At 31.8% G+C, this 27,295-nt stretch overlaps 2 protein-coding genes and 2 long non-coding RNA genes across 4 annotated transcripts in view; 1 reads left to right on the plus strand and 3 right to left on the minus strand.

Annotated features, from left to right (window-relative positions):
- The first annotated feature begins 6,036 nt into the window (after positions 1-6,036).
- Positions 6,037-7,064, plus strand: LOC134228383 (uncharacterized). The gene is made up of 3 exons (XR_009983982.1): positions 6,037-6,119; positions 6,680-6,795; positions 6,881-7,064. It is a non-coding gene; the product is annotated as an uncharacterized LOC134228383 (long non-coding RNA).
- Positions 7,065-8,337: 1,273 nt separating this feature from the next.
- Positions 8,338-12,309, minus strand: LOC134228397 (uncharacterized). The gene is made up of 4 exons (XM_062710047.1): positions 12,230-12,309; positions 12,081-12,139; positions 11,656-11,790; positions 8,338-9,002 (listed from the first exon to the last, which is right to left on the minus strand). Exons 1-4 carry the CDS (start codon positions 12,307-12,309, stop codon positions 8,668-8,670), a joined length of 609 nt encoding a protein of 202 aa, XP_062566031.1. The 3' UTR covers positions 8,338-8,667.
- On the minus strand, positions 9,138-9,784 carry LOC134228381 (uncharacterized). Its single transcript, XR_009983981.1, has 3 exons — positions 9,701-9,784; positions 9,554-9,618; positions 9,138-9,275 (listed from the first exon to the last, which is right to left on the minus strand). It is a non-coding gene; the product is annotated as an uncharacterized LOC134228381 (long non-coding RNA).
- An 803-nt stretch (positions 12,310-13,112) lies between the features above and the next one.
- LOC134228387 (uncharacterized) overlaps positions 13,113-27,295 on the minus strand; it is a 63,058-nt gene continuing 48,875 nt past the window's right edge. Inside the window, exon 5 of the mRNA XM_062710035.1 lies at positions 13,113-13,255. Coding sequence (XP_062566019.1) covers positions 13,113-13,255 — 143 coding nt within the window. The remainder of the gene's footprint in view (positions 13,256-27,295) is intronic.

Genomic DNA, 27,295 nt, shown 5'->3' on the forward strand with positions numbered 1-27,295 from the left:
TGATTAAAATTGCATACATGTAATACAAAATGCAAATCTGAAAAGTCCAGTTTTAAAATAATACCGCATATTTGAGTTCATCTCACAATATGCGTCGTTATCAAAGCTCTATCCTTTAATTATCTGTCATCATTCACCTCCTTTTTGTGAAAAAACGAATAAATGAGATAAGCCGGAATTTATTTATCCATCCATGCAGTGTCAGTACTTAGTCAATAGGTTTACGGGTTATCTCCCCTTTTTCTATGCATCAATGAAAGTGAAAGGTGGGTGATGAAAGTATCCGATTTATTTTTCTGTATTATGAAATATTTTATCATAATTTCCAGTTTTTAAAGTTAAGTTTCAGTCAAAGAATTAACATGGATTATCTTATCAACATTGATATTGCTCGATGGCAAATATTTCATTGGATTTAAACAGATGGATTTGCCTCCCGTCCATACTTTAAACACTGGCACATGGTACAAGATATACAAGTATGGTAATAATAGCCAACTTCATCAGTATATTTTGAATGAAGAAAAGCGTACTTAGTGAAATATTATTTAAATAAAATGAGCTAATCTAAAAATAGGTTTGAACTTCAACTTTATTCGGTCCATGTTATTCAAGGTCATTAGTCAAACATCCGTACACATGGTAGCCTATATTTAGATACTTACATAGATCCCTTGGCCTATCTTTAGGGGGTTTAGAAATGGGAATATGTACATAGTTATAATTCTTACAATATGAGTATGGTTTTGTAACTTTGGCTTGCTGTATTTATCAGTTTATTCAAAATATTTTGTGACATTTAAAAAAAAAAAAAAAAAAAAAAAACCTTTCCTTAAAACAGTGAATAAATAGAAAACATACAGATTGAGAATAAATTAAAGTTTGATAAAGCTATTGTATCATGTCTTTAGAAATGTTATTTACCCTGATTCACATAGGAACAGAACTCTAATTAAAGGATATAAATTTTCAATCAAGGCCATTCAACTTTAACAATGGTCCAAAGAGAGGCATGAAAGGTATGGAATTGCAACAAAGGCAGTAATCAATTGTGAAATAAAATAATTCGAAGTAAAATAAAGAACAAATTGTGGTGCTTTTGAATGTTATATTACAATTAATGCATTTTTATGTATATGAATTTAACATGAAATAAGATGTGTATTTGTTTATACATATTTACAGTTGTACATGTACACATGCTATGACAAAACTCAAGGTAAGTAAATACGAATGATGACTAAATAGATTTTGAGTAAAAAAAAAAAAAATTCAGTTGGATGGAAGCATTGCAATGAACAATTCAGGCTGTAAAAGCTGGGGGCATAGGTTCTATGCACCCAAATTGTATTGTACATTGTCTGTCAAATCTACATATTAATAGTTATATTAGGACCAGCAGCATCCTCATCTATTCGGATATCTCTTCTCTTAGGGGGCTTGACAAGGAGGACAACTTCAGACTCAACCAAAACAATAACAATGTGTGCATAGTAATTTAGGGCCTCAATGGTTCACTAGTTGATATAGATAGGATTCCCCGAATTTTATTTTAATTAAGTACATGTAGATATCTATTATCTAGCAAGTCTAGCTATTATTTTGCTGGTTAATATATGTATATATAAGTGTTCAGATTAAGTAAGAGGTGGCCAAAGGCTTGTTTCACATATAAATCCTGTGTTGAGATTTTCGTTGGTTTGGTTAAAGTTATATATAAAGGAAATAAATGAAGGTCAGGCTGTTTGTTCATTTGGAAGCCGTCTTCAGTGTATATGAACATAATATGAATTTTTCTAACAGGGCCTGTACCTTATTTGAGTAGGTTTGATGATTTCATTATAACACAATAAAGACACATACATTTGATGACTTCTCACCCCTTAACTGCATAAAGGCCTTGTATTTTATATAGTTGTGTTTAGTAAATGAAAAGTTTTGTACCATCTTAAGTTAACATGAAAAATCAGGTAAACTTATTTTACTAAATTTATTATATAGACTAATTCACAAATGTCGATAATTCACACAGAGAATAATTTCAGCACGGGCTTTTATTTCCTGACAATGTTCTTTAAGACTTATACAAGAGGAAAATCTTTAGGTATTTAAATATAATTCTACAAATAAAAGACTATAAAATAAATAATAATTTATAGGCTAATCTTGTCAAAATTATTAGTAAATTAACATTTATTCCTTTGAGTTATCTTTCTCATCAGGGAAAGTGAACCTCAAAATAGGAAATGCAACTTCAAGTCCCTGAACTTTTACCAGTTTTAATCAAGTAATTCAGTTTCGCAAAGGGATGAGGGACAAATTACAGAGTTCTTTAGGTGCTAAAGTCAATGCAGGCTCATTTGAATAAGGCTCGCAGTGCTGGTCTTTCTATGTATTTTCCTTATGGCATATGCTGTATGAATGGTCATAATAATAAATAAGTCAACAAATAAATAAAATAAAGAGGGTTATAATGAGACTTCCAGTATAAGGCTTAAAATGGGGCTTAAATTTTTGTCAGTGTTGGTTTTTGCTGTGTCTCAAAGTTATTAGATACAAAAGATTTGCTATTTTTACACAGATAAAACTTGCTTCAGTTAAAATTCTATATTCACAGATTTTAAACTCATAAAGGATAAATTGTTTAGGTAACTGGTTTTATTCATGTGGAATTATAAGATTTAAAAAATAAATAAATAAATGAGATGAAAGAACTACATAAGGCGAGATTTCCAAACAGCATAGAGATACAAATTCGGGGTGGGGGGGGGGGGTGTTAGATACATATTGTACCACAGGCTAGATTATAATCTGATCCATTCCCTACAATATTTTCTTTTTAATAGTAGGCGCTTACTTTAGCTTACACATATGCATATCTTAGGGGCATTTCTTCATTGAAAATATCAGTTCAAACCCAGTTGCCATTCGCATGTAATATGGTATGTGTTTATCCCTCATGTGAGCAGTTAGCTGAATTATTTTCTGTTTACACATTAATCTCATATGGGATTAAGATGCATTAGTCGGTGCATAATTGCATATGTACATGTAGTTTACATCCATGCATCAGCTAATGGGTACAAATACAGGTTACTCCTACATGTATAAGAGCCTCGGTTAACGTCCCTACGCTCCTTATGTACCTCGGAGCCAAGTCAAAAGTATCTCGTCGTGAACCTCTAGCATGCTGGAGTAAAATATAGGTTAGCTAGGGGATACAAATACAAATCCACAAGTGAGTAGGAGTTAACGTTTCATAGTGCTAAGATTAGATAAACTTCGACAGCATTTTAGGGTACTATAGAAAGGATAGGTTTACACTAACTTAGCATATTGATTTTCATGCTCTCTATCATAAAGCTATTTTTTACAGCCTTAAAAAGAATTTTAAGTCTATATTTTTAATAACCCATTCCACAGCATATTTTTGCAGGAGGAAAGGGGGGGGGGTCCCTCCCCAAAATTCCCAAAGTAGGAAGCTTAAGGTGTATTAAGATCATGCCTTTTTGATAGAGTATCAGCTGGAAAGGGATTTAGAATAAAGGTTTTAGTCATATGTGCCTTACATGTCTTGTGCAGTCCATCTACATTGACAAATGCTTAGGGGTAAATACAAAGTACCCTATTGTGTTTCTTGGCTTCAAAGGTAAATAGTATATACAAGATTTAATCAATTTTACATGGTCTTCGGAAGAGCTTGGTTTAAAAAATAAGTAGTACTTAGATAAGCTCATTTCTTCAGAACTGGCAAGATACATTACAAAATATCACAAAACATGTTCTGCACTTGACAGAGTGGGAATGTGAACACTTAAAATTATTGTCTACAATACAGGAACAACTTAATCATCCTGAAGGGGGGGGGGGGGGGGGGGTAGAGAGTATAGGTGCTCATTCATCTTGTTTGTAATCTTTGCAGGAAAGTATATTACAAATTTTTCTTTCAAATGACCTAAAAATGAATAAGAAATAAAATTCAAATGAATAAACCAATATATAAAAAAAAGGGGGGATAAATCTAGATAAGACTATTTTCTACTTTATTTTCTTACATTAGTCCAGTTAGTTCTTTCTTTCTGGCTGAGTAAAATAGCTGGATATTAGTAATAGAAATAGAGACCCAAAGCAGTACAACTTCGAAAGATATAAAATCAGGGAAAGGGGGGAGGGGGGTAAAGCACGGTAAATTTGAAGGGTAACCAGATTTATTTTAATGCAGCATAAATCTACAGTGGGTTGGAAATGAGAGAGAGTGATGTTCACGATGGATGGGTTGCTGAGGGTTTTGAGTAGGCTAGGAGTCCATGGTGGGTGGTTAAATTGAAGTTGCCTACCCCCACCAGGTGGCGGTGGGCACCTACGGTGCCCATGTGGCGAAATCGTCACCTTCAATTTAACCATTGAACTGTTGATTTTGTTGACTTTTTGTGGTTGATGTTGATATATGTGATGGTTGATGTTGATATATGTGATGTTGACTTTGAAAATTATATCTTATATAATGTAAATCTAAAGCAAAATAATATAATTAAAAGACAATTTGTGTTGAAATGTGTCCGTAGCACGAATGAGGTCAACCCAGCGTGCTACTTTTCCCGTCAGGGAGGGCACAACTTATGTTGATTTTGGGGTATGCCATTTTGCCGGCTGCCCCACTATTGTGTAGACCATTGTGGACAATACCTGCCAACTCGAAAAAACATTAAACTTAAATACTTAACATTTGTTTATTATATATAGGTCTTTGATAATACCGCATATTTGAGTTCATCTCACAATATGCGTCGTTATCAAAGCTCTATATCCTTTAATTATATGTCATCATTCACCTCCTTTTTGTGAAATATTGAATAAATGAGATAAGCCGGAATTTATTTATCCATCCATGCAGTGTCAGTACGTAGTTACAAGGTTTACGGGTTATCTCCCCTTTTCTATGCATCAATGAAAGTGAAAGGTGGGTGATGAAAGTATCCGATTTATTTTTCTGTATTATGAAATACCCTCCCACCTCAACCCTTGAGCTAGGTGTTAAGTATATACTCTTTCTCCTTTTGTTTGTTTAATTTACGTTTACATTGTTTTACATGGGTTAGGTATAGCCAATTTATTAAAGTTATGGAAATGTTATTGAGAATCTTTTTCTGCTGTGGGGTTTTGTTTTTGTCTTTTCAGGTATTAGAGATTTCGTTGAAGGAGACTGACGGTGCTGATCAGAATTGCCCGCTATTTCCGTATTCTAGGACCTTTGGAATGATCTCTGACCGAATACCATGCGTGACAGGTGTCAACTTGGCGATTTATCCATGATTTCAAGGAGTTCGGGGAAAGACAGTAGACTATACTTCACAGTGGTCGTATTGGCGAAATCGTCACCTTCAATTTAACCATTGAACTGTTGATTTTGTTGACTTTTTGTGGTTGATGTTGATATATGTGATGGTTGATGTTGATATATGTGATGTTGACTTTGAAAATTATATCTTATATAATGTAAATCTAAAGCAAAATAATATAATTAAAAGACAATTTGTGTTGAAATGTGTCCGTAGCACGATTGAGGTCAACCCAGCGTGCTACTTTTCCCGTCAGGGAGGGCACAACTTATGTTGATGTTGGGGGTATGCCATTTTGCCGGCTGCCCCACTGTTGTGTAGACCACTGTGGACAATACCTGCCAACTCGAATAAAACATTAAACTTAAATACTTAGAATTTGTTTATTATATATAGGTCTTTGATAACTTGTAAACTATTGTATCAAAAGAGCTTTGACATGCAGGTTCCTAGAAAATTGTCTTTCCTATAGGTACTTTCTTTTATGAAACTGAATTGATTTTTTTCTAAATGTTTCTATAATAGGATTCTTGTTGTCAAATATCATGATATTTCTGATCATTTTTTAATTTATAAAAAAAACTTACTGAAATTCCTTACTTGATTCTTATAGGTTAAGAGTGACACTTGAACAACTTACAATTCCAAAAATATGTAAAAACTAATTCATATATTTGTTTTAATTTGGATTATTTTCAGCAGTTTGGATTCACACGGTATCACCACAATAAATATACTAGGAGACAAAACTTCTAAGACAACAAAGGGAATACATGACGAGTGAGTTTTATGTCATTAAGCTGAAAGGTTGGTTAGTGGTGGGGCTTTTGTACTTGTATTTCATTTGTTTATTTTTCTGACATGACCTAATACCCTTGGAGACCAAAATTTATTAACAAATGGTCATGGAGAATGGCCTACTTTTAAAAAATATTGGCCAGAATTAACAATTGAGGCAAAGCTTTTCTTGGCGTACCGCATTTGTGACCTGTGAAGTTTGACTTTGAAATTTAACTTAGCTTTGAAAAACATTTATCTTCGTCATAACCTTGCAACTGTTTGTGATAAGGATTTTGTATTTCACATGCATATGTATAGCTTGTGACAAGAACTTTTCTCGTTTACCAACATTTCCGACCTCATGACCTTTATATTAAAAATTTTACTTACCTTAATAATACCGTTGATAATGTAGTAAAAATTAATGCAGGGCTTTCATATATCACTGGTATATTCATTGGGACAGGGAATTTTAACCTTAGCTAGTAATGACCTGTGATAGAAGGCATCATCGTTTTACAAGCACATTCAGTGGTTTAAATCTTTTTTTGCATTTCCAGATCGAACCTTCCATTTCCAGTTTATGTTATAATTATAATACCCTGTATGTGTGTAGCAGAAGTAGGCATCATTCTTATTATTGTGATTAAATGCCTTATAAAGAGAAGACGTGAAGGTCAGAAAATGATTGAATCATAATTCAAATTTTTTTTACTGTTTGTTTTAACTATAAATTGGAAAAAAAAATTGAATAATTTTAGGTTCACCGAGGAACATCCATGAACAAGAAGCGTTAAAAGCCAATGATTCCTCACTTGCAATTGGAAGAAATGAAAACAAAAAAACTTATTTGAGAGAAGCATTATTGTGCTGATAAAAAAACTATCTTGAAAATAATAAGGTCCTTATTGACTTCATTACTCCGAAATTTTAAAGACAATTTGAATGCCTTAAGATGTATTTATACATTTATATAGAACATAAGTTTTTCAGTTCAATTCCAAAAGACATTTACTTTTCACGTAAAAGTGTTGAGCGTTACATGTGAGTGAAGAAGAACAATTACTGTGTACATGTATTTTAATTGACACATGTTTGTCACGATCCGAGCTTCAATCTAATCCTATCTACATGTATCTGTCCACTGCTGAGCAAGCGCTCTTCCAAAACAATACCTTACATGTATGTAATAAAATTTTGTAAACTATTAAGATAACTCGATAGGAAAAAAACTCTATTCGATTATACTGAATGCATTGTAAAAATTGATTGACTGAATTGATCAGTATTACACTATAGTGACAATTTGTAAACTTTGATTTGATTTATTCTGATTGTGATCACAATGACCTTTGGTAATAGATTTGATTTACTCTAGTTCAAATGTACTTTATGTGGTTATTCTTATGTCACGGGTTCGAATTCTACAGCGCTGTAGGTGCTAGCAAGAAATAGATCCCTCAGTGCAACAAAGTAAATATATCTAAATTTTAAATCCTTTTCAAAAATCTAAGTGCAAATGTTGGCGGACCTCTTATAATGATTGAACGGGGTTTTTACTACAGTTTGATTTATCATGTACAGAACTCTAATAAAACAAAAAAAAAACAATTGATCTTCCATTTGTTATTTCAAAATTGTTTTTAAAAATTAGAGCGATGTCTATTGGCTTATTACTGTAAAATAGTATATTTTCGTCAAATTTTGGTTAGGAAAATGTTTTGTTGTAATGTACATGAAATTTTAATCTAGTGGTGTGTCATAATTTTGAGGGTCTCTCCATGCCTATAAAACAACGAAAATCAGACCCCACGAAACGTAGTGATTTCACAGTATTTATATTGCCATTATCATAAATTGAAAAATATTAGGTTTTGGAGCAAAGGAAAGATGGAAGTTTAGGTAAAGTATGAAATATATGTATAAAGTACATGGAGTCTTTATGCTGTTATAATATTAGACTGGTTCCCATCCACACCAGAGTCCCTAGACGTTACGTGCGGTGTTGGTACTATCATATCTGACCCGTCATATTCCACAAAGAAACTGGCGTTTTTCAAGGTGTTATATTTACTAAAAATTAAAAATAAAATTAATTACATAATCCCAGGTAAGACTACCGGTAAACGACAGCCTACTACTTGGGCTGTAAAAAATTCAATTCAATATGACTTTTTTTTTCAGTTGAGCGATTATCTATCATAATAAAAGAACCTCTACTGATTCACAAAGACACATCCGCATAAAAATTATTATCAAGGAGTCTAGCATCGTCGGTAAAAGTCTAGCCGTGTACTCAACATATATACCATATGTCTTTGTATTATTCTTCAACTCATAAAATAAAACTAAATAAAAACTCCCATTTTATGGTCTGATATCCATTCAACATATTTAGATCAACCGTCCACTCACAAAGAATAATCTCCCACGATTTGATGTTACATGTATGTATGTCTCAAAGATATTAATTACAAGCGTAAAATAAGGAATGTATACAGCATATCCTAGTAAGTTTAGTAGCGTCTGAATTTATCTGTTTTGATTTTCATTCGAATGTTATTGTTACTATGTCTGAACCTAACATGTTTTGATAAGCATCTGCAACATCAGATAAATCGTTGGTCGTTATTAAATTGTTCCTGGTGTTAAATTTATCACGTAGAATCCAACCAAAATACACCATATAAAGTACTGCACAAGTCGTACCAAGCGTTGTAACTGAAATTCTAAGTTTCCTGTTCATTTCATTACTGCTTTGTTTCCTTGTCTGGTATGATTCTGTAACGTTTGGCGTTATAGAATCCTTGTCTGTACTCTGTGTAGTCACTGTAGTCATTTCCCACTGTGACTGACTCACAGTAAAAAGAAATGATGTTTTTTCTTGAAGATAAAAAATAATTACCATAAAAAGGTAATAAGTAACAATATACCATAAAAATGATTGATTTATTTGATATACATGTTTCAATTAAGCTTAATTAAGTCTGTTTTAGTGAGTTTAACTTTTACATTTTTTAGCTGATTCTGGACAGCCTGTTCTGTGGTCACATGATTCAATACCACAATTCTCACACCGCTTGCTGCATAAGTAGCCCTACTGAGGATAATGACACAATGTGGAACAATTCCGTCCAACAAAGCCAGGGTTACATTCTGGAGATTAAATGTCACAGAGTATGGTACGGTCATAATGTATTGATATAATATCTGTTTTAGATCAGAAAATGCAGCACAAATCCATAATATGCTTGAAAAATATGGATTAGTACTGAAAAGCACTTTCAAATGAAACATGATCGTGAAACTAATACATGGAATTATGCACTTTCTAGCATATTTAGTATGAAAATCCTTTATTAAGTAAGCTTTGAGCAGTTCATATGTTTTAAAAGCGGAATCACTTGAAACTGAACTGTGAAAACAAATCTTACCGGTACATTTTCTAAGAGTTGTATTCCAAACACTGTCATCCCCACAGGTCATGTTTACACTGTTGCTTAAACACACAAATAAAGTCACTCGCATATCTTTTTAAGATTCTTACAAAAGAATATGAAATTGATATCGGTTTTACATACCTTTGTTCAATTGTTTTTCCAGGTTCATTTCCTTGGACTCTGTACAGAAATACGATTATATGCGTTGCACCCAACTGCATTATATGAGTTGTAGAAGGATGAACTTGACATGCTAATGAATCAGTTAATAGTGTTATTAGATTAAAACTAGAAAGTACATGTAGAATGCTAATTCAAAATAGGAAAAGATATTTTAAAAATACAAGGTTAAAAAAAAATTTTAAAAAGTTTCTTCGATATTTAAGAGTAGTTACCTTAATAGGAATGTGCTTTTTTTCTCCACCATTGTCTCTTTTATTTGAAACAAGAAAGCTATAAAGCACGGCTGATTTCCCATTCAAACCAAAAATTGTTTTAATGTGTATATTTGAATATTTATTTATAATTTGCGAACTGTAACAACAGCTTTTTCTCAATGTATCCAAAATCTTTAGAAAAACTCAGCGGGAAAACAGAGCTTGCAAATTACCGTTACGATGTAGCATGATAGGTACTTTGGTCGTCTATGTTCGTATTTTAGGATAAGGGCCCTGGATCATGAAGTACCTTAATTTAATATATTCATGTTGTACTAGAAGTTTGATTAAGTCAAATAGACAAAAATTAAAATATTTTTTATTGTCATACCTTAATTTACAAATTTATTTCTATTCAAATCTATACGAAAAAAGTGTAAAATTTCTAATGTTTTGCTGAGCGGGCATAAAAAATCGATGTTTGTCCGCTAAGTGAGATGTTGGACCGGTCGATGGATGTTGGACCACTTACCTCACAGAATGGGTGGAGCTTAATCTCATTTGCATTCGTTAGTGTTCAAAAATGACTGTCCTGAGGTCACTTCACGGAAGACAGTAAAACATACATGTTGGTAAAAAAAAAATAGTAAAATGAAAGGTATAACAAATTATTTATTGACTGAGTTCGAGGGCAAAATGCGTTTTGTCAACCCTCGACAAAACGCATATTGCCATCGAACTCAGTCAATAAATGTATAATATTGCTTTACAAAAATTTTTGTAATCTGCAAAATAAGAGATGCGTTAAATAATTAACAGACAGTTTACAGACGATTAAATATTTGAAAAAAAAAGTCTAAGTCTGCTACATGATCCTGAGACCAGATATTTTAACCATAGAAATAAGCGACTGTTTATAAATTTGCACTTTGTTGCGATAATATAATCAGAAACTCTTTTAAAACACATTACATTTCAATTGCCCTGTGCAAATTTTCATTTTTTCCCCACAATACTTTACATTCTATCATACAATAAAAATCATATATTTCACTTTAAAATGCTTAGTATCATTCTATTTGAATCATCGAAATAATTTATTTTCAAAACAAAGTAAAATCCTCAAAATACAGTTCACATTGCTCTAGAACTTTCCGCTTAAGCAAAGTTAAACTTGAATACTTATGCTTCGTGCGTTAATAATTGGGAGCCATTGAACATGATTTGTATTCAATGATTATTTTAAGTCTCAATTAAAAAGATATTTTGCATGAAAAAGTAACCTGTTCAAAAGTCAATTTAAAAAATGAACCATCGAGGATACATGTACGTGAGATGATTCCTTTCAATAATCAATGCCCTCTGATAATTCTATAAAAAAAATTGTCATTGTCATACCGATCGATGTAACTGAAATTCTAAGTTTCCTGTTTAATTCATTACTGCTTTGTTTCCTTGTCTGGTATGATTCTGTAACGTTCGATATTATAGAATCCTTGTCTGTACTCTGTGTATTCAATGTAGTCATTTCTAACTGTGACTGACTTACAGTAGAAAGAAGAGATGTTTTATCTTGAAGATAAAAAATAATCATTTAAAAGTAATACTTAATACTTGTCAGTAAAAGTCAATTATACCACCAAAATGTATGATTTATATATTTTACAGACATATTTTCAAGTGTGTTATAGTGAGTTTTCTTACTTCGTTTTTCTTTACCTGATTCTGGACAGCCTGTTCTGTGGTCACATGATTCAATACTACAATTCTCACACCGCTTGCTGCATACGTAGCCGTACTGGGGATACTGACACATAAGGGAACAATTCCGTCCAACAAAGCCAGGGTTACATTCTGGAGATTAAATGTCACACAGTATGTTACAGTCATAATTTTGATATAATATCTGTTTTAGATAAGCAAATGCAACACTATATAATTTGATTGAAAAAGATGAATTAGTAATGAAAAGCACTTTCAACTGAAATATGATCGTGAAACTAAAACAGGGAAGTAAGCACTTTCTAGTATAATAGTATGAAAAGCCTTTATTTAGTAAACTTTGACCAGTTCATATGTTTTAAAAGCGGAATCACTTGAAACTGAACTGTTGAAACAAAAGCTCTCATGTGTTTGATTCTTACCGGTACATTTTCTAAGAGTTGTATTCCAAACACTGTCATCCCCACAGGACACGTTTACACTGCTGATAAAAACACAAATACAGTCACTCACATACCTTTTTTATAAGATTCTTACACAAGAATATAAAATTGATATCGGTTTTACATACCTATGTTCAGTTGTTTTTCCAGGTTCATTTCCTAGGACTTTGTACAGAAATAAGATTATAAGCGTTGCACCCAACTGCATTAGATTAGTTGTAGAAGGATGAACTTGACATGCTAACGAATCATTAAATAGTGTTATTAGATCGAAACTGGGAAGTAGAATGCTAATTCAAAATAGGAAAAGGTTTTTTAAAAATTTAAAGTTAAAAAATAAAAAAGGTTGCATCATAATTGAAAAGGATTTACCTTAATAATAATCAGAAACTCTTTTAAAACACATTACATTTCAATGGCCCTGTGCAAATTTTCATTTTTTTCCCCACAATACTTTACATTCTATCATACAATAAAAATCATACACTTCACTTTAAAATGCTTAGTATCATTCTATTTGAATCATCGAAATAATTTATTTTCACAACAAAGTAAAATCCTCAAAATACAGTTCACATTGGTCTATGACTTTCCGCTTAAGCAAAATCCAACTTTAATACTTATGCTTCGGGCGTAAATGATTGTGTGCCATTGAACATGATTTGTATTCAATGATTATTTTAAGCCTCAATCAAAAAGATATTTTGCATGAAAAAGTAACCTGTTCAAAAGTCAATTTAAAGAATGAATCATCGAGGATACATGTACGTGAGATGATTCCTTTCAATAATCAATGCCCTCTGATAATTCTATAAAAAGTTTGCCATTGTCACGTTTTGACGTGGAAAACATGTAACTTTACCAAAATTTTGCACAGCATCAGCTCAATATGCCCGTAAATGCATGTTAAAAAAAACGGCAAAGAGAATCTTATCTAGACTACTTAAATGAATATTTAATAGGTTAACATACAAATATAAGAGTAAAGTAAAATTAAAAATTAATAGAAAATTATCTGAATGATAAAATATCTGTACCAGAACCTGATTCTTTGAGGCTTATCGTCATTACGTCGTGTTTTCTTTTCTGTTTGGTCATTCCTTTGAATGTTTTCCGATGTGTCTGTCTCATAGTTGCTGGAAGAAGTGTGGATTCTAAAATATTTATTTTTCTTAAAATATGTCTGAAAATAGAAGTGATTGATCGATATATCCTAGAAAATCAAATAATTTGTTTGTAAATGTTTCAAGTTTAATGGGGTTTTTTTGGCTTTTTTTCCTAAAAGATAGCAATTGGATCAAGATTTGCCAGCTGGTTAACGGCAGAACATTCCTGATTGATTAACCGGCTAATCGTATCGCAAAAAGCACATTAAATATTGCTTTTTTAATACATTTTACCTGTATTTATAAACACAAGAAGAATTCTAATAACGTTGGAAGTTAATGTAATAAAATATTTTTTTTCTGTTTTAAATAGTTTACTTCACTGCATAATGGCTCTGATGGCGATTATGGAACTAAATTTGTGGACTTCCACCAGCGAGTGGCGTCGTCTTAATAATACGAGGGCTGTTCAATAAATAATGTCCTCGGTGCTCGGAAAGAAGCAAAAGAAAATTTTCAATGATTTTGTCTTCATTATTTTACTTATTAATCTCTTTTAATTACAACACATGTCTGTAACCTTTTTTATCAAATTTCTGATTGATTTTAGAACTCATTTTTGGGTATGACCCTTGGTATACTGGAAAATGGCAGATCCAATGATTTCCTGGACTTGTTTCAACATAATCAAAGGTGTTTTATTTAGAAATAGAAATAAGTCAAAAGGTCAAAGATCTGGTGAATATTGTTAATGTGAAAAAATAATAACTACCTGTGTATCCTGAAAACCCCTTGACTCTTCAGGGCGTGCGGGTTTGGACGCTGTCATGAAGAAATTTAATGCAGTGGATTCCTGATTCTGGGTCCTTCCTCTAATAAACCTTTTGATTTTTTTGCAAAATATTTGCTTTTCTAGAATCATCCAGAAATTAAACTGTCTCCCCGAATAAGACTTTAAACAACAATACCACTAATACTTAAGAACATTGCATATAAATCTGTCTTTGTGCTCGTGCAATTCTTTGCTCTCGCCAGACCTTCCCTGTTTTTGTCAAGCACATCTTATGGTAGATTTTGTTTTGAGGATTTTAAGCAATAGATTCAAGTTCCGTTATCTGTTTGAATATCAAAAAAACGTGGATAACTCCAATTACTGATATTTTAAAATAATTCTTAAGACATTCATACACGCTGTCGTTTTCACTCAATTTTCAAAATATAGGGTGACCTTTGAGTACTAAGCTTTTTTACCGTCGAACTTTTCTTGAAAACAGTGTAAACTACCCCCGATGTGATGTCTATCAAATTTGATATTTGTCTTAAAGTCAATCATACATCATCAAGTATTTTTGTTGAAATTTGGCAAACTAGTACATAAGTGTTATAATGTTTTGTTGGCAAGGACGGTACCCATTTTTGATGCCCATTATATAATTTTTTATCATTGAAATCAACCTGCTCATTTGTCTATAAAACAGGTATTGGTTGCTGTAAATGTCACGTAATTCAGTGAATATTTCTTTAGGATTTTTAACAAGTTTTACAGCAGCTAAGTTTACGCTTTTATTTTCACTCTAGTTTACCGATTTTTTACCATTCATTTATAATGCAGTGTCTCGAAAAGCCCTTGTTTCCCAGCTTCTCACAAGGAAACTATGTGATGAAAAGTGGTCACATGAACTGTTATAAATTCAGTAAAGATTAAATCATGAGAGAAAGCCAATTTTATCTTCATATGATATCTATATTGTATGTCATACAGTTCAGGACATTATTTATTGAACAGCCCTCGTAGTGAGAGACGTTACACAAATACAAACAAACAATCAAAATAATATTACAGCATAGTCGAGGTAACCGCGATACGGTGTTTAAATAGTAATTTAAACACGTTACAAACGTACATGCAGACCAGTGATAATTCCAAATACAACAAATCAGCTTAAATAAGTTAAACACTAAAATATCATAGTTTATGCAGAGATTTCTTGTTCTCTTACTTTAAGAAAATTGCTTTTCAATTTACGTACTTGTATATTTTAATTGTTATATACTTGACTAATGAAAATTTAAAAAACAAATTTTCTAACCGAATAATATCTTCTTGACCGACTTATTAAGGTTTTCCGACTTCCTTTGGAAGATCTTACTGTTTTTTCTTATGTTTCCTATTATTATTAAGGTCTTCCGTCTTCAGCGAAAGACTTTCTTGTTATTCTTAGGTTTCTTTTTCACTTTTATTATTAAGGTCTTCCGACTTCCTTCGGAAGACCTTATTGTTTTCCTTCTGCTTTCTATTATTATTATTATTATTATTTATTATTATTATTATTATTTATTATTATTATTATTCCACTTTTCATGGTACAGGTTATATCTCAGCTGTGCCTGGTTGAATCCAGGGATGTCCCTCACTTTTTTGAAATTTACTTCCGTTCACGTTTTTTAGGGAAATTTGTATTTTTTAAATGGAATTTTGTCGCAAAAAATTCTCGAGAACGACAATAGATATCAAACTGAAATTTACGGACATGATAGAACATCAAATATAGATGTGTAGATCGACCTTCATTTTTCATCGTTCTGACTTCCGGTCGCAAACAGAAGTGAATTCAAAAAGTCCAATTTTTTAATTTTTTTTTGTTTTTCAGTATGTTTCTTGGGGATTCACAGGGTTGACAGTGTATCTTTTAACAATTCAAAATATGTTTTCAATATTTTCTTGCGTGCCTTTGTTGTAAAGATATGACTGATCCAAACTTTGTCACACTGTCGGGGGTTCGAATCTCGCCGGGGGCAGTTGAAATTTTTTTCTTTGTTTCTAACTTTTTTCAGTTTGAAATGACTTCTGTCTCTTTTCAAACATGTATTGAGGATTCTGCCGATTTTTTTAAAGCCGGATTATTGAAAACACACCTTTGTCTGTAACTTTTTTTTTTATTTCTCAGTGGATTTTCAAACAGTTTTCAGATTTGAATTCAGCACTTTTTGACCCCTTATAGAAGTTTCAGAGGCTTGAAAAATTACTACTTTTAAAGCTCTCTTCATTTTATTGCGTAATTAGAGTTATCGTTCTTTGCACGGTTGGTTAGCGTAGAAAGCGAAAGTAAGGTTTGGTCCTGTTAGCTGCGTAGCTATACTTTTTTAACAAGCGCTCTGCTAGACTGGCCATGTATCCAATAATGGTTCCTTTCATTTTGCTACATCGAAGATCACATCAAACATGAGAGATCTCAGTGTTTTAAGATATTTGACCGGGAGACTTTACCCAGGTAGCACAAAACATTTTCAAAACATTTTATTGGTGTTGTAAAAAGGTTTTTTCGAAACATTTCAGACTAAACATTTTTAAAATGTTTTTAAAACATTTCCTCTTCTCATTAAAACATTTTAAAAACATTTTAAAAATGTTTTCAAGAAGCTTATGATTAAATCCTTTTGGAACATTTTTCTAAAATGTTTTTGAAACGTTTTAAAAATGTTTCAAAAGGTATGTTTAGCTTTCAAATATCAAAGATTTTTATATTACGTTTTAAAAACGTTCTAAAAACATGAAATGAAACATTCCTTTTCCATAAATCTGTAACATTGCATAAATACGTTTCTGAAACATTTGGAAGGAATGTTGTCAAAATGTTTTTGAAACATTCTTAATTCAATTAAGGGTATTTATAGCTTCCAAATATAAAAGATCTTATAAAACGTTTTAAAAACGTTCTTAAAACATGAAATGAAACATTCTTATTGTGTAAATCGGAAACATTCAATATACGTTTCTGAAACATTTGTAAGGAACATTTTAAAAATATTTTTAAAACATTCTTAATGTCGCTGTTGGTTAAAAACATTCAATTCCAGATATTTTTCGGCCTAGGCAGTGAAAATGTTTATTTAAAACATTAACTAAAATAATTATTTTCACTACAATTGAAACATTTTAATTATAGTTTATGTAGCATTTTTTGGAAACATTTTCAAAATGTTTCTGAAACATTTATGTAACTGCGGCACAATTTAATTCATTTAGTAACTTTAAGAGTATGTCGTGAGAATGATCTTGGAGCATTCAATTTAATGTGTTTTCTTTCTGAAAAATTCATTTTTCATTGCTGCTGTTATTTTCAAAATGTTCTTAAAACATTCAAATAATGTATGATTGCGATTTTCCTAAAATTTAGTTTATGAAGAAAAAAAAGAATATATAGAAAGAATAGTGTTAAAATGAGGAATTGTAGAAAGTTTTTAATTGAAAGATTTTTCCCGGTATTTTATAATGATTTCTAGTTTTGGCTTATTGATTAAACAGACATAATTTTTATAAAGTCCTTTGATTAAACAAATCAAAAAATCAATTAATGAAAGGATAGGCAAACAAAAAAAATTAAAATATAAATAAATGTATAAAATAATAAGCATTAAATAAAACTCTTATTTCTTTTTAAAAAAAAAAAAAGTTCTTCATCAAATCTGTGATCCACTCCCAGAATTTTACTCTGAGGCATTAGATAGGGATTGGCACACTGGTCAGTTTCAGTGTCATGATAACCTATTATGCAATTCTCCTGCTGGGCAGCGCGTTACAGAGTATAGTGGTTTGCTGCTTATCTAGGCCAAATTTTGAATTCTGGTAAACAAGATGTGCGCGCTTACTCCGTACCGATTTGAATGAGAAGACTTCGCACCACATAAACCACAATCATAACCTCGGGATTTATTAACTTTGAATGGTAAGAATTATTCCTTTATCATAGGCTTTAAAAGATCATTTAAAAACGACTTTTATACTACCAGTGCATGATCAATAACTTTGTACAAATATATGTAGCAATGACAAAGCGTTAAGGTTATACATATTTGATTTGAATATTTCATTCTTAAGGCAACACAATTATATCCTTGATTCAAGTATTCATTGTCTTTGTGAAATGTTAATCATCAAACAATATGTTGATTTAAAAATGAAATTTCTTTACAGCATGGTGTTGGTTGCATCATCCGTATTTTCAGATTCCCACATTCAAAAGACCCGCCTTTGGTGAAGGCAAAGGTGTACGTAAATACTATTACTCTTCAATTATATTGTCATAGTAATTATTTTTCTGCTTTTTTCAATGCAAATGAGGAAATAACTTAAATTTGATATAATTATATATTTTAAATATTTTTTGTATTATTCATTGATCATCTTAAGATACATTAGATGTAGAACGCTGATACAAACACAATCTTCCTTCTTTACAGATTGTGCTATTCTTTCCGAGGGGCAGATTCCTTATCAGGCTTTTCAGTGTAGGAGATTCTAACTAAGTCTTATAGATCTATACAGTGAACACTGGATTTCTGTGATTCTGTTCTTTTAAAATTCAGTGAATGGATTAGACGCCGTTTTCAACCTTTAAAATCCCGGTGACTTGAAAGAAAATAAATTAAAACTTGTTCCGAAAATGGAATTTAAATGTGATTAACATATTGAATATGGGTTTGTATTAAAGGTTCAAAAATTAAATATAATTTGTGTTTTTTTTTTAATATAAATATATCATTATTTAATGGGAAAAAGTAAAAATTCAGGAAAAATACTTTTGTAACCTCGACTTTAATGTTTTGAAAACGTTTTAAAAACCAAACAATTTAAACGTGAATAAAACATTTTTGAAAATGTTTTTGTTACATTTAAAGACAATGTTATGATGACATTTGTTGAAATATTTTGTAAAATGTTTTAAAAAAATTTAAAAAACCATACAAAATCACGTGATTAAAACATTGTTGAAAAATGTTTTTGTAACATTTTAAGAAAATGTTCCGGAAACATTTGCTGAAACATTTCACTAAAATGTTTTAAAAACGTTTAAAAAACCACACAAATTCACGTGATTAAAACATTATTGAAAATGTTTTTGCAACATTTTAAGAAAATGTTCTGACAACATTTTGCTGAAATATTTCACTAAAATGTTTTAAAAACGTTTAAAAAACCATACAAAATCACGTGATTAAAACATTTTTTAAAATGTTTTCGCAACATTTTGAAAATGTTTTAAAAACATTTTAAAAATGTTTTTGTGTTAGCTGGGTAGTACGAAACTAAAATTGCTGCAACCTAAATGCGTACAATTAAAATACGGGGGTGGATCCTGAAGTGTTTCGTAGACAGACTTTCATAAATTAAAGTCAAATCATGTCAGCTTAGAATATACAGGGGAAAAACATCAAACCGATTCCATGATAAAAAAAAGCATATTTTACAAGATAAATTAATTCTAAATAAAATTAAAATAAATTTGATGTTTGAAAAAGAAGATGAAAGAAAATAAATGTCTGAAAGGTAATTAACTAATCATAACAGGAGAAGCCAATGACATGAAAGATATATGAAGAAATTCTAGATAAAAATGTATATTTTGTTTTTCCGATAATCAATAAAGAAATTTTAGGCACTTCTGAATTTCTTTTCTTTCTTCTTTTTTTTGGCCGCTAAAATGTATATCTTCTAGGTAAATGAAACAATGACCATAAAACTTTCCAGAAAGTTTTTATGGAGTCTTTTGAAAAGTATTCTGAAAATATACATTACACAAATCTTTGCATACTATAGGTTTTACTGTGTCTAGAAAATCAAATATCAAAGGTCAAGGTCCTGTAAATGAAAAGAATGAAAGTAAGTGGTGTTTATGAAGGTCTTCCGACTTCCTTCGGAAGACCTTATTGTTTTCCTTCTGTTCTCTATTATTATTATTAAGGTCTTCCGTTTCCAACGGAAGACCTTCTACTGATTCTGTTGTTTCTTTTCCACTATTATTATTTTTTTTCTTACCGATTTTGTGCAGACGATTTCTCGAGAACGCTTCGACAGTTTTTCATGAAACTTTCAGCAATGATGGGAAACTATTTGAACTTTAAGCGTTTTTTTTTTGTATTTTGCCGTCGTCACTTCTTGTCGCGAGATATGGTCATTTTTCTGTTTTTAAAGTGTCATTTTGTCCGAAAGTGTTCTCGAAAACGGTAAGAGACTGAGTCCTGAAACTTTCGGGGATGATAGATTATGACTCGTAGATTTGAGAAGGATATAAAGTTTTTGTTGCCGTCGCGTCCGTTGTCCACCGGAAGTAGTTTAAAAATATGCAAAATTTTATTTTTTTTTTCTTTTTTAAATGTTTCTTATGGAAGCAAACAGAGTGTCTCAAGTAATATTATGTCCACCGGAAGTTATTTTTACAAACCGGAAGTAGTCCAAAAAATGAGTATTTTTCCTCGAAATTATCAGGGATGATTCCTTTACACTCAGAGAGGAGTTAGAGGTCATTTTAAGTACTTCCGATCACACCGGAAGTGAATTATAAAGACCGGAAGTTGTTTGAAATTTATAGATTTCACTCTTAAATGTGTTCTCACGTATTTTGAATAATTGATATGAACACTTTTATTCATTTAAACATTGTTTTATGATCTTATCAAAAATCGAACGGAAGACCTACTTGTTGTTTGCAACGAGATCTCATCTAGTTATTATTAAGGTCTTCCGTTTCAACGGAAGACCTTCTTATTATTCTGTTGTTTCTTTTCAACTTTTTAGGGTCTTCCGTCTCCAACGGAAGACCTTATTGCTTTTTCTCTATTATTATTATTTTTTTCTTACCGATTTTGTGCACGGGATTTCTCGGAAACGGCTGGCCCGATTTTCACCAAACTTTCAGATCTGATAGATATTCATCTGAACCTTGTCGGAAATTTTCGTCGTTGATGACGTCACTTCCGGTCGCGAGATATGGACGATTTTCTGATTTTTATAGGGTCGGCTTGTCCTGAGCTCTCCTCCTAAACGACTGAAGATATCGACTTGAGATTTTCAGTGAAGGTAGAGGAAGGATAGTAGATGTGACATTTTGCATATAGAGCTTTCCAAGTAAAAAGGCATTGACGCTCGCCTGGGCTCGAAAAATAGGCTCATACGCATCTCGCAAAAATTGATACGTTTTCTTTTATATCTTTTTAGTGGTTAATATTTTGTTAAGACATATATAACAAAAACTGTGCAATATAGTAAGACCTTTCATTTGATATGAAGAAAATGGGGCTAGTCCTTCAAATTAGGGGCATAGAGGGGCCAAAAATCTCTCGTCTTTAACTCTTTAATGATCAATATTTTGTGATACATTACTGAAGCAAAGATATTCAACTAAACAATTTGCAACAATATATACTAAAACTTTGATCATATGTTACGTAATAAAGGGTCACAGGGGGCTAGAATGCTAAATCTTTGACGCTTTATATTTCGAAAAGCGTGAATATTTTGATAAGCAATATTGAACAAAAGATGGTCAAAATAATGTTCCCAACAATATGCATACTTTTAATTTGTTCATTTTTTCCGTCGACTTTTCCGTTGTAAACCGGAAGAACATGTAATTTAAATACATGTACATTTATAGCGATTTTTTTCACTTTCTAATGAATGTAATTGTTCATTATAGAGATTTAAAGAATGCGTAGCATCTTAATATTTCCACCGGAAGTACGATTCGTTCAAAGCGGAAATTTTTTCTAAAAATGAGCATTTTCCATCGAAACTTTCAGGGATGATTACTGCATGCTTGATGTAGAGTTGAAAGTAGTTTTGAGCACATACGGTCGCACCGGAAGTGAAGAAGTAGAACCGGAAGTTGATTGGAATTGATAGATCCTAAATTTTTTGTGTTTCTAAACATATTTTGAAGAATCCTTGTGCCTTTTTGACATTTTTTATCCTATCAGTGGAATTATCCCAACACAGGTCTTATTCCATCAGATATCGGACGGAAGACCTACTCGTTGCTTGCAACGAGATCGCATCTAGTCTTATTATTATTATTCTTACAGATTTTGTGCAGGCGATTTCTCGTAAATGCGTCGATGGATTTTCATGAAACTTTTAGCATTGATAAATGATAAATTATATGAACTTAAGGCATTTTTTTCAAATTTGATGACGTCACTTCCGGTTCGGAGTTTCCTGCGATTTAATGAGTTTTAGAGGGTCATTTTGTCTGGCAGTTTTCTCAAAAAGCGCCCAACGCAGAAGCATGAAATTTTCAGTGCTGATAGAGCAACCTTTGAAGATGTATATATGGTATATTTCAACCTTCGGAAGTACGAAGCACCGACGCTCGCTATGGCCCGAAAATAGTCCTATCGCGAATTTCAAAATTTCTGACACCTTTTCTTCCATATCTTTTTACCTAGCAAGATTTTGTTGAAACATATAAAACAAAAGAAGTGTAGAATTACATGATCTTTCAAATGATATCTTGTAAAAAGGGCTGGCCCCTAAAATTAAGGGCCTAGAGGGGGCGAAAGTTTTTCCTTAATATCTAAAAAAGTATTGAGAATTTGTAATACATCAAAGAAGCAAAGTTGTTCAAAATGTCAAGTTCAATCAAATGGCGTCGTCAAAAAACGTCCAACTACGTCACTTCCGGTCATATTTTTGCCGTTCTTGACAAGTTTTTGGGTAACATCTGTCACTGGGAGCATAAAAATTAATTTTCTGTCCGTCGTCGTTACTTCCGGTCAAACCGGAAGTAGCAAAAATTGGCTTAATTTTGCAATGATTAACAAAGATTTGGAGGGTTCAAGAATTTTTGGACTTCATTGCTCATTTTTTTTTAAATTAAAGTTACTTCCGGTCAAACAGGACGGAAGACCTACTCGTTGCTTTGCAACGAGCTTTGCTCTAGTTATTATTATTATTCTTTTTTTTCTTACCGATTTTGTGCACGCGATTTCTCGAAAACGGCTCGATGGATTTCAAGGAAAATTTCAGGATTTATGTAACATTACTTGAACATTATGCATTTTTTTCCGATTTGATGACGTTACTTCCGGTTCGGAAATACTGCCGATTTTATGATTTTTGAAGGGTCAGGTTGTCTCCAGACTTTCGCAACAATTGCTCTAGATAGAAATATGAAACTTTCAGGTATGATGGACCAAACTCTGTAGATATGCGTAACGTATTTCATTTTTACCGGAAGTGCAGTACTTCGGCGCTCGTTATGGCCCGAAAAATGTCACCTCGCAAATTTCAAAAATTCAAACACCTTTTCTAGGATATCTTTTTACCTGGAAATATTTTGTTAAAACATATAAAACAAAAGAAGTGTAGAATTCAAAGATCTTTCAAATGATATCTCACAAAAAGGGCTGTACCGAGTTTTACAAAAGGTCGTAAATTTTGCCGTAGACGTAGACGTAAACGTAGACTTTACGACTGAATTTACGTGTGCGTAGATAGCGTTTTACTAAAGGTCGTATCTGCGCCCGTAAACGTAGCGCTACACGTAAAGATTCTCGTAACTTACGACAGGAACTCTTCAGTAAAAGGTAGAAAAACTAACCTAGTAACGGAAGCTACGCATGCGTATGAGCTACATTTATTCAGATGAATCAAGAAGAAATATTAATTAACTGAAATGAACAGGCAGCATCATTAATCTATTAAAATAATTATCAGTAAAAGAAATAATAGAGATAAGATGGGGTTCCTTGATTTTCAATTAATTTTGCCGATAAAAAATTAATTTTCCGAGGTGTTTTTTTTTAAAAATGATTTTAATTAATTTGCTATCAAATGAATAAGAAATTAGTCTTTATTTAAAAAAAAAATCAGAATAGATGTCAGTTGTGATTTTTGATTATCCATTTATTCTAGAAATATAATCCTAAAATGGGAGAAAGATATTAAAAATCTATAAGCCAATCAAGAGAAGTATGAAGTAACTAATTGCATATATTTTTTTTTAAATTACTTTTTTCAGGCTGTTTTCATAAGAGTACGAGTTAGGTTATGGGCATATTGAAAAGTTATACAGTACATGTATCTGCGCGTTACACGTGACTGCCAAATTAACACGCATTGAAAAATAAAACTCTGAAAAAAAAACTTTCCTCTTTATATATCTCAATTAATTGCTGAAAATATTGTACTTAGTCGTGCATTATAAGTGTTTAGAAATTAAAAGCCCAAGCATTGTTCATGATAGAAAAAACATACTGTTAATAATTATATTTTTCTTAATAACAATATGCAATATTGGTTTGCTAAAACTTTCTCTAATTTCTTTTCTGTAAAAATTTGAAAACAGAAAAAAAAAAATTACAATCGACCCTCATAGATTGTTATTTTCTAATTCTCTCTCTCTCTCTCTCTCTCTCTCTCTCTCTCTCTCTCTCTCTCTCTCTCTCTCTCTCTCTCTCTCTCTCTCTCTCACTAGTTTTTTTTTTATGTTATCAATGTACAAGAAGCCATGTGATTTGCGATAAAATGTCACAGAAATTAGCACATGATCCGTGAATTTTGTTCTTTTTTTTTTTTTTTTTAGAAATTCATTCTTTACATACAATGAATAACAAAGCACTGATAAGAGTATACATTGTATCATGTAACATGTCTGCATATAATAAAAAAAAATCTTTTACAAGAGGTGCATTCTACTTTGCATTTCTAAATTATGACGTAATTTTCTGTATCCATTGCGTAAATTCTTCTATGACGTCATATGGCTCCGGGAAAAAAGAAAGGCCTTTACAGTGTGCGGTATTTTTTATTAAAATGCTTTTGTTAAGAAACTCTGTCATTTTTACGTAACAAATAAAATTTTGTAATATTTTTTAAAAAGTTTTCTTCCGTAAAGATGTACTTGTACATGCAGGCTTCATATTTATAGGTGTAACATGATAGTAAAATAAATTGCAAGTGCTCAAATTATATTTATAGCGATTGAAATCGAGGTTTATGTTTGTTTGTTTTTTTCAACTTTATATTTTCTTAAAAATTCATGTGACAACGTAATACCAATTTAACATGGGATTCCCCGTTTTTACGAGTCCTTTTTTTTTTTACATGATACAGTATATCATTTAATTTCTATAAAATACTTGATTCTGATTGGATAAAAAATTGTTTTGATAACTGCATCAATAAAATCTAGAGTTCGCTTGCACTAAGCAGCCGGAACTACTTTGGCAGTCTTTACATGTATATTCCCCCTTCCAGATTACTTTTTGAAGGAATAATTAAATACCTTTAATTAAATAAATAAATATTTTCCTGAATTTCGAAACCTGTCCGTTACGTTCCTAGCTTATTTTCTTCTTTCGTTTCATTTTGAATTATCCCCCTTTGCTAAACAAATCAAATCGTCTGCATAACAACAATACAGTTTTGGGAAAGAAGGAAAGAAATCAACATACTTTGTTAAATGTTTGGTTTTGAGATATCTGGAATGAATAATAGAATTCTGAAGAAATGTTTTTTTTTTACGCTAAAAGCAGGGAAAACCGTTAGGCAAAACCTGTTCAATCTTGGGAAACGAATGATCGAGAAAAACGACACTGCCTGAATGAGGACGGAATTCTTTTTTATCTTAAACAGTCGGAAGCAGACTCTTTCAGGCTTTACAGCATTGACAGGTTGTGATACTTATTTATATGTTCGGTTTGAAATTCAGTTGAAAAGATGTGCAAATGAAATCCAAAATTCCTGTGACCTAACGTTAGAATTGCATGTTAGGATATTTGAGTAGCTTACCCTGACATTTACGAACTTAGATAACTTACCGTGGAAAATATACCCATTGGGATAACACAACAGGTAAGTTTTTTTCTGTTAAAGAACTATAAATTATTTCAGAGAATGTTGGCAATGACACGATAATATTTGAGAACGTTTCTTCGTTTGAGCCCTTTTGAATTTCAGCAACGTTAACGTTGTTGTGATGAATTCGTGCGCAATGTTTTTGATGCGTAAATTTAATAGAAAAGTGAAAGAAAGTTTCATTTTATTAATTTAAAATCAAAAATTAAATGATAAGAAATGATTGTAATATTTTTTTTCCTTTGATCGATGTATCAAAGAAAAATTTGGAAGGAAAACTTTTTCATCAATGCGCTACGCGCATTGATGAAGTTTTCCGTCCAAATTTTTCTTTGATACATCGATCAAAGGAAAAAATATTACATTCATTTCTTAAATAAATTTAATAATTGATTCTGTACCCCCCTCCCCCGCACTTGTGCCTATAAGATTTTAAAACAACAAATCGTTTTATGAATACTCTACACTTCAAAATTTATTGCGTATTTTTTTTATTTCATCTTTACGTAAATTTTCGAGTATGTCCATTAGGGCATTATATTGCACAAGTTGACATGTTATTATTATTCGATAAACTCCAGAAAAATCACGGGAAATAAAAATTGTAACATGAGATTGTATTAGTGAAAAAATTAATGACTTTTATCCCCCAAAGATACATTCAGATTAAAGTACTAGTCATATTAATAAAGTTATAGTAATATTTATAAGGCTACGTGTTTTCCTACGACTGCTATAGGGCACACGTAGATTTTCACGTAAATCTACGTCAAATCGTAAGATACGACTTTTAGTAAAACGCAAAATCGGCGTAAGTTACGGCTACGTCTACGCTTACGTCTACGATTTGACTTACGACCTTTAGTAAAACTGGCTACTGGCCCCTAAATTTAAGGGCCTAGAGGGCCGAAAGTTTTTCCTTTATACACTGTATCTCAAAAAGTATTGAGAATTTGTAATACGTCTAAGAAGCAAAGTTGTTTAAAATGTCAAACTTAATCTACTGGGGTCGTCAAAATGCGTCCGGCGACGTCACTTCAGCCAAACCGGAAGTAGTCGAAAAACGCGTATTTTTGCCATTCTTGACAAGTTTTTGGGTAACATTTGTCACAGGAAGCCTAAAACCCAATTTTCCGTCCGTCGACCTCATTTCCAGACAAACCGGAAGTAGCAAAAACTGGCTTATTTTGTAGTTCATTAATATACATTTAGAGGATTTAAACTAATTTAGGGCGTTATTTCTCAATTTTGTAAAAAAATAAAGTTACTTCCGGTCAAACAAGCGGAAGACCTTCTCGTTCCTTTGCAACGAGCTTTGCTTTAGTTATTATTCCATTTTCACAGTACACGTGATTTCTCGCAAACTACTGAATCGATTCCTTGAATTGGTATAAAATCTATAAAAAATCCTCTCCTTTACTCCTGGACATCAAGCAGTCAAACTGTTGGCA

The sequence above is a fragment of the Saccostrea cucullata genome, unplaced genomic scaffold (genome assembly GCF_032062105.1).
Source record: "Saccostrea cucullata isolate Sc308-1 unplaced genomic scaffold, CSIRO_AGI_Scuc_v1 ctg2219, whole genome shotgun sequence".
Classification (NCBI taxonomy): domain Eukaryota; kingdom Metazoa; phylum Mollusca; class Bivalvia; order Ostreida; family Ostreidae; genus Saccostrea; species Saccostrea cuccullata.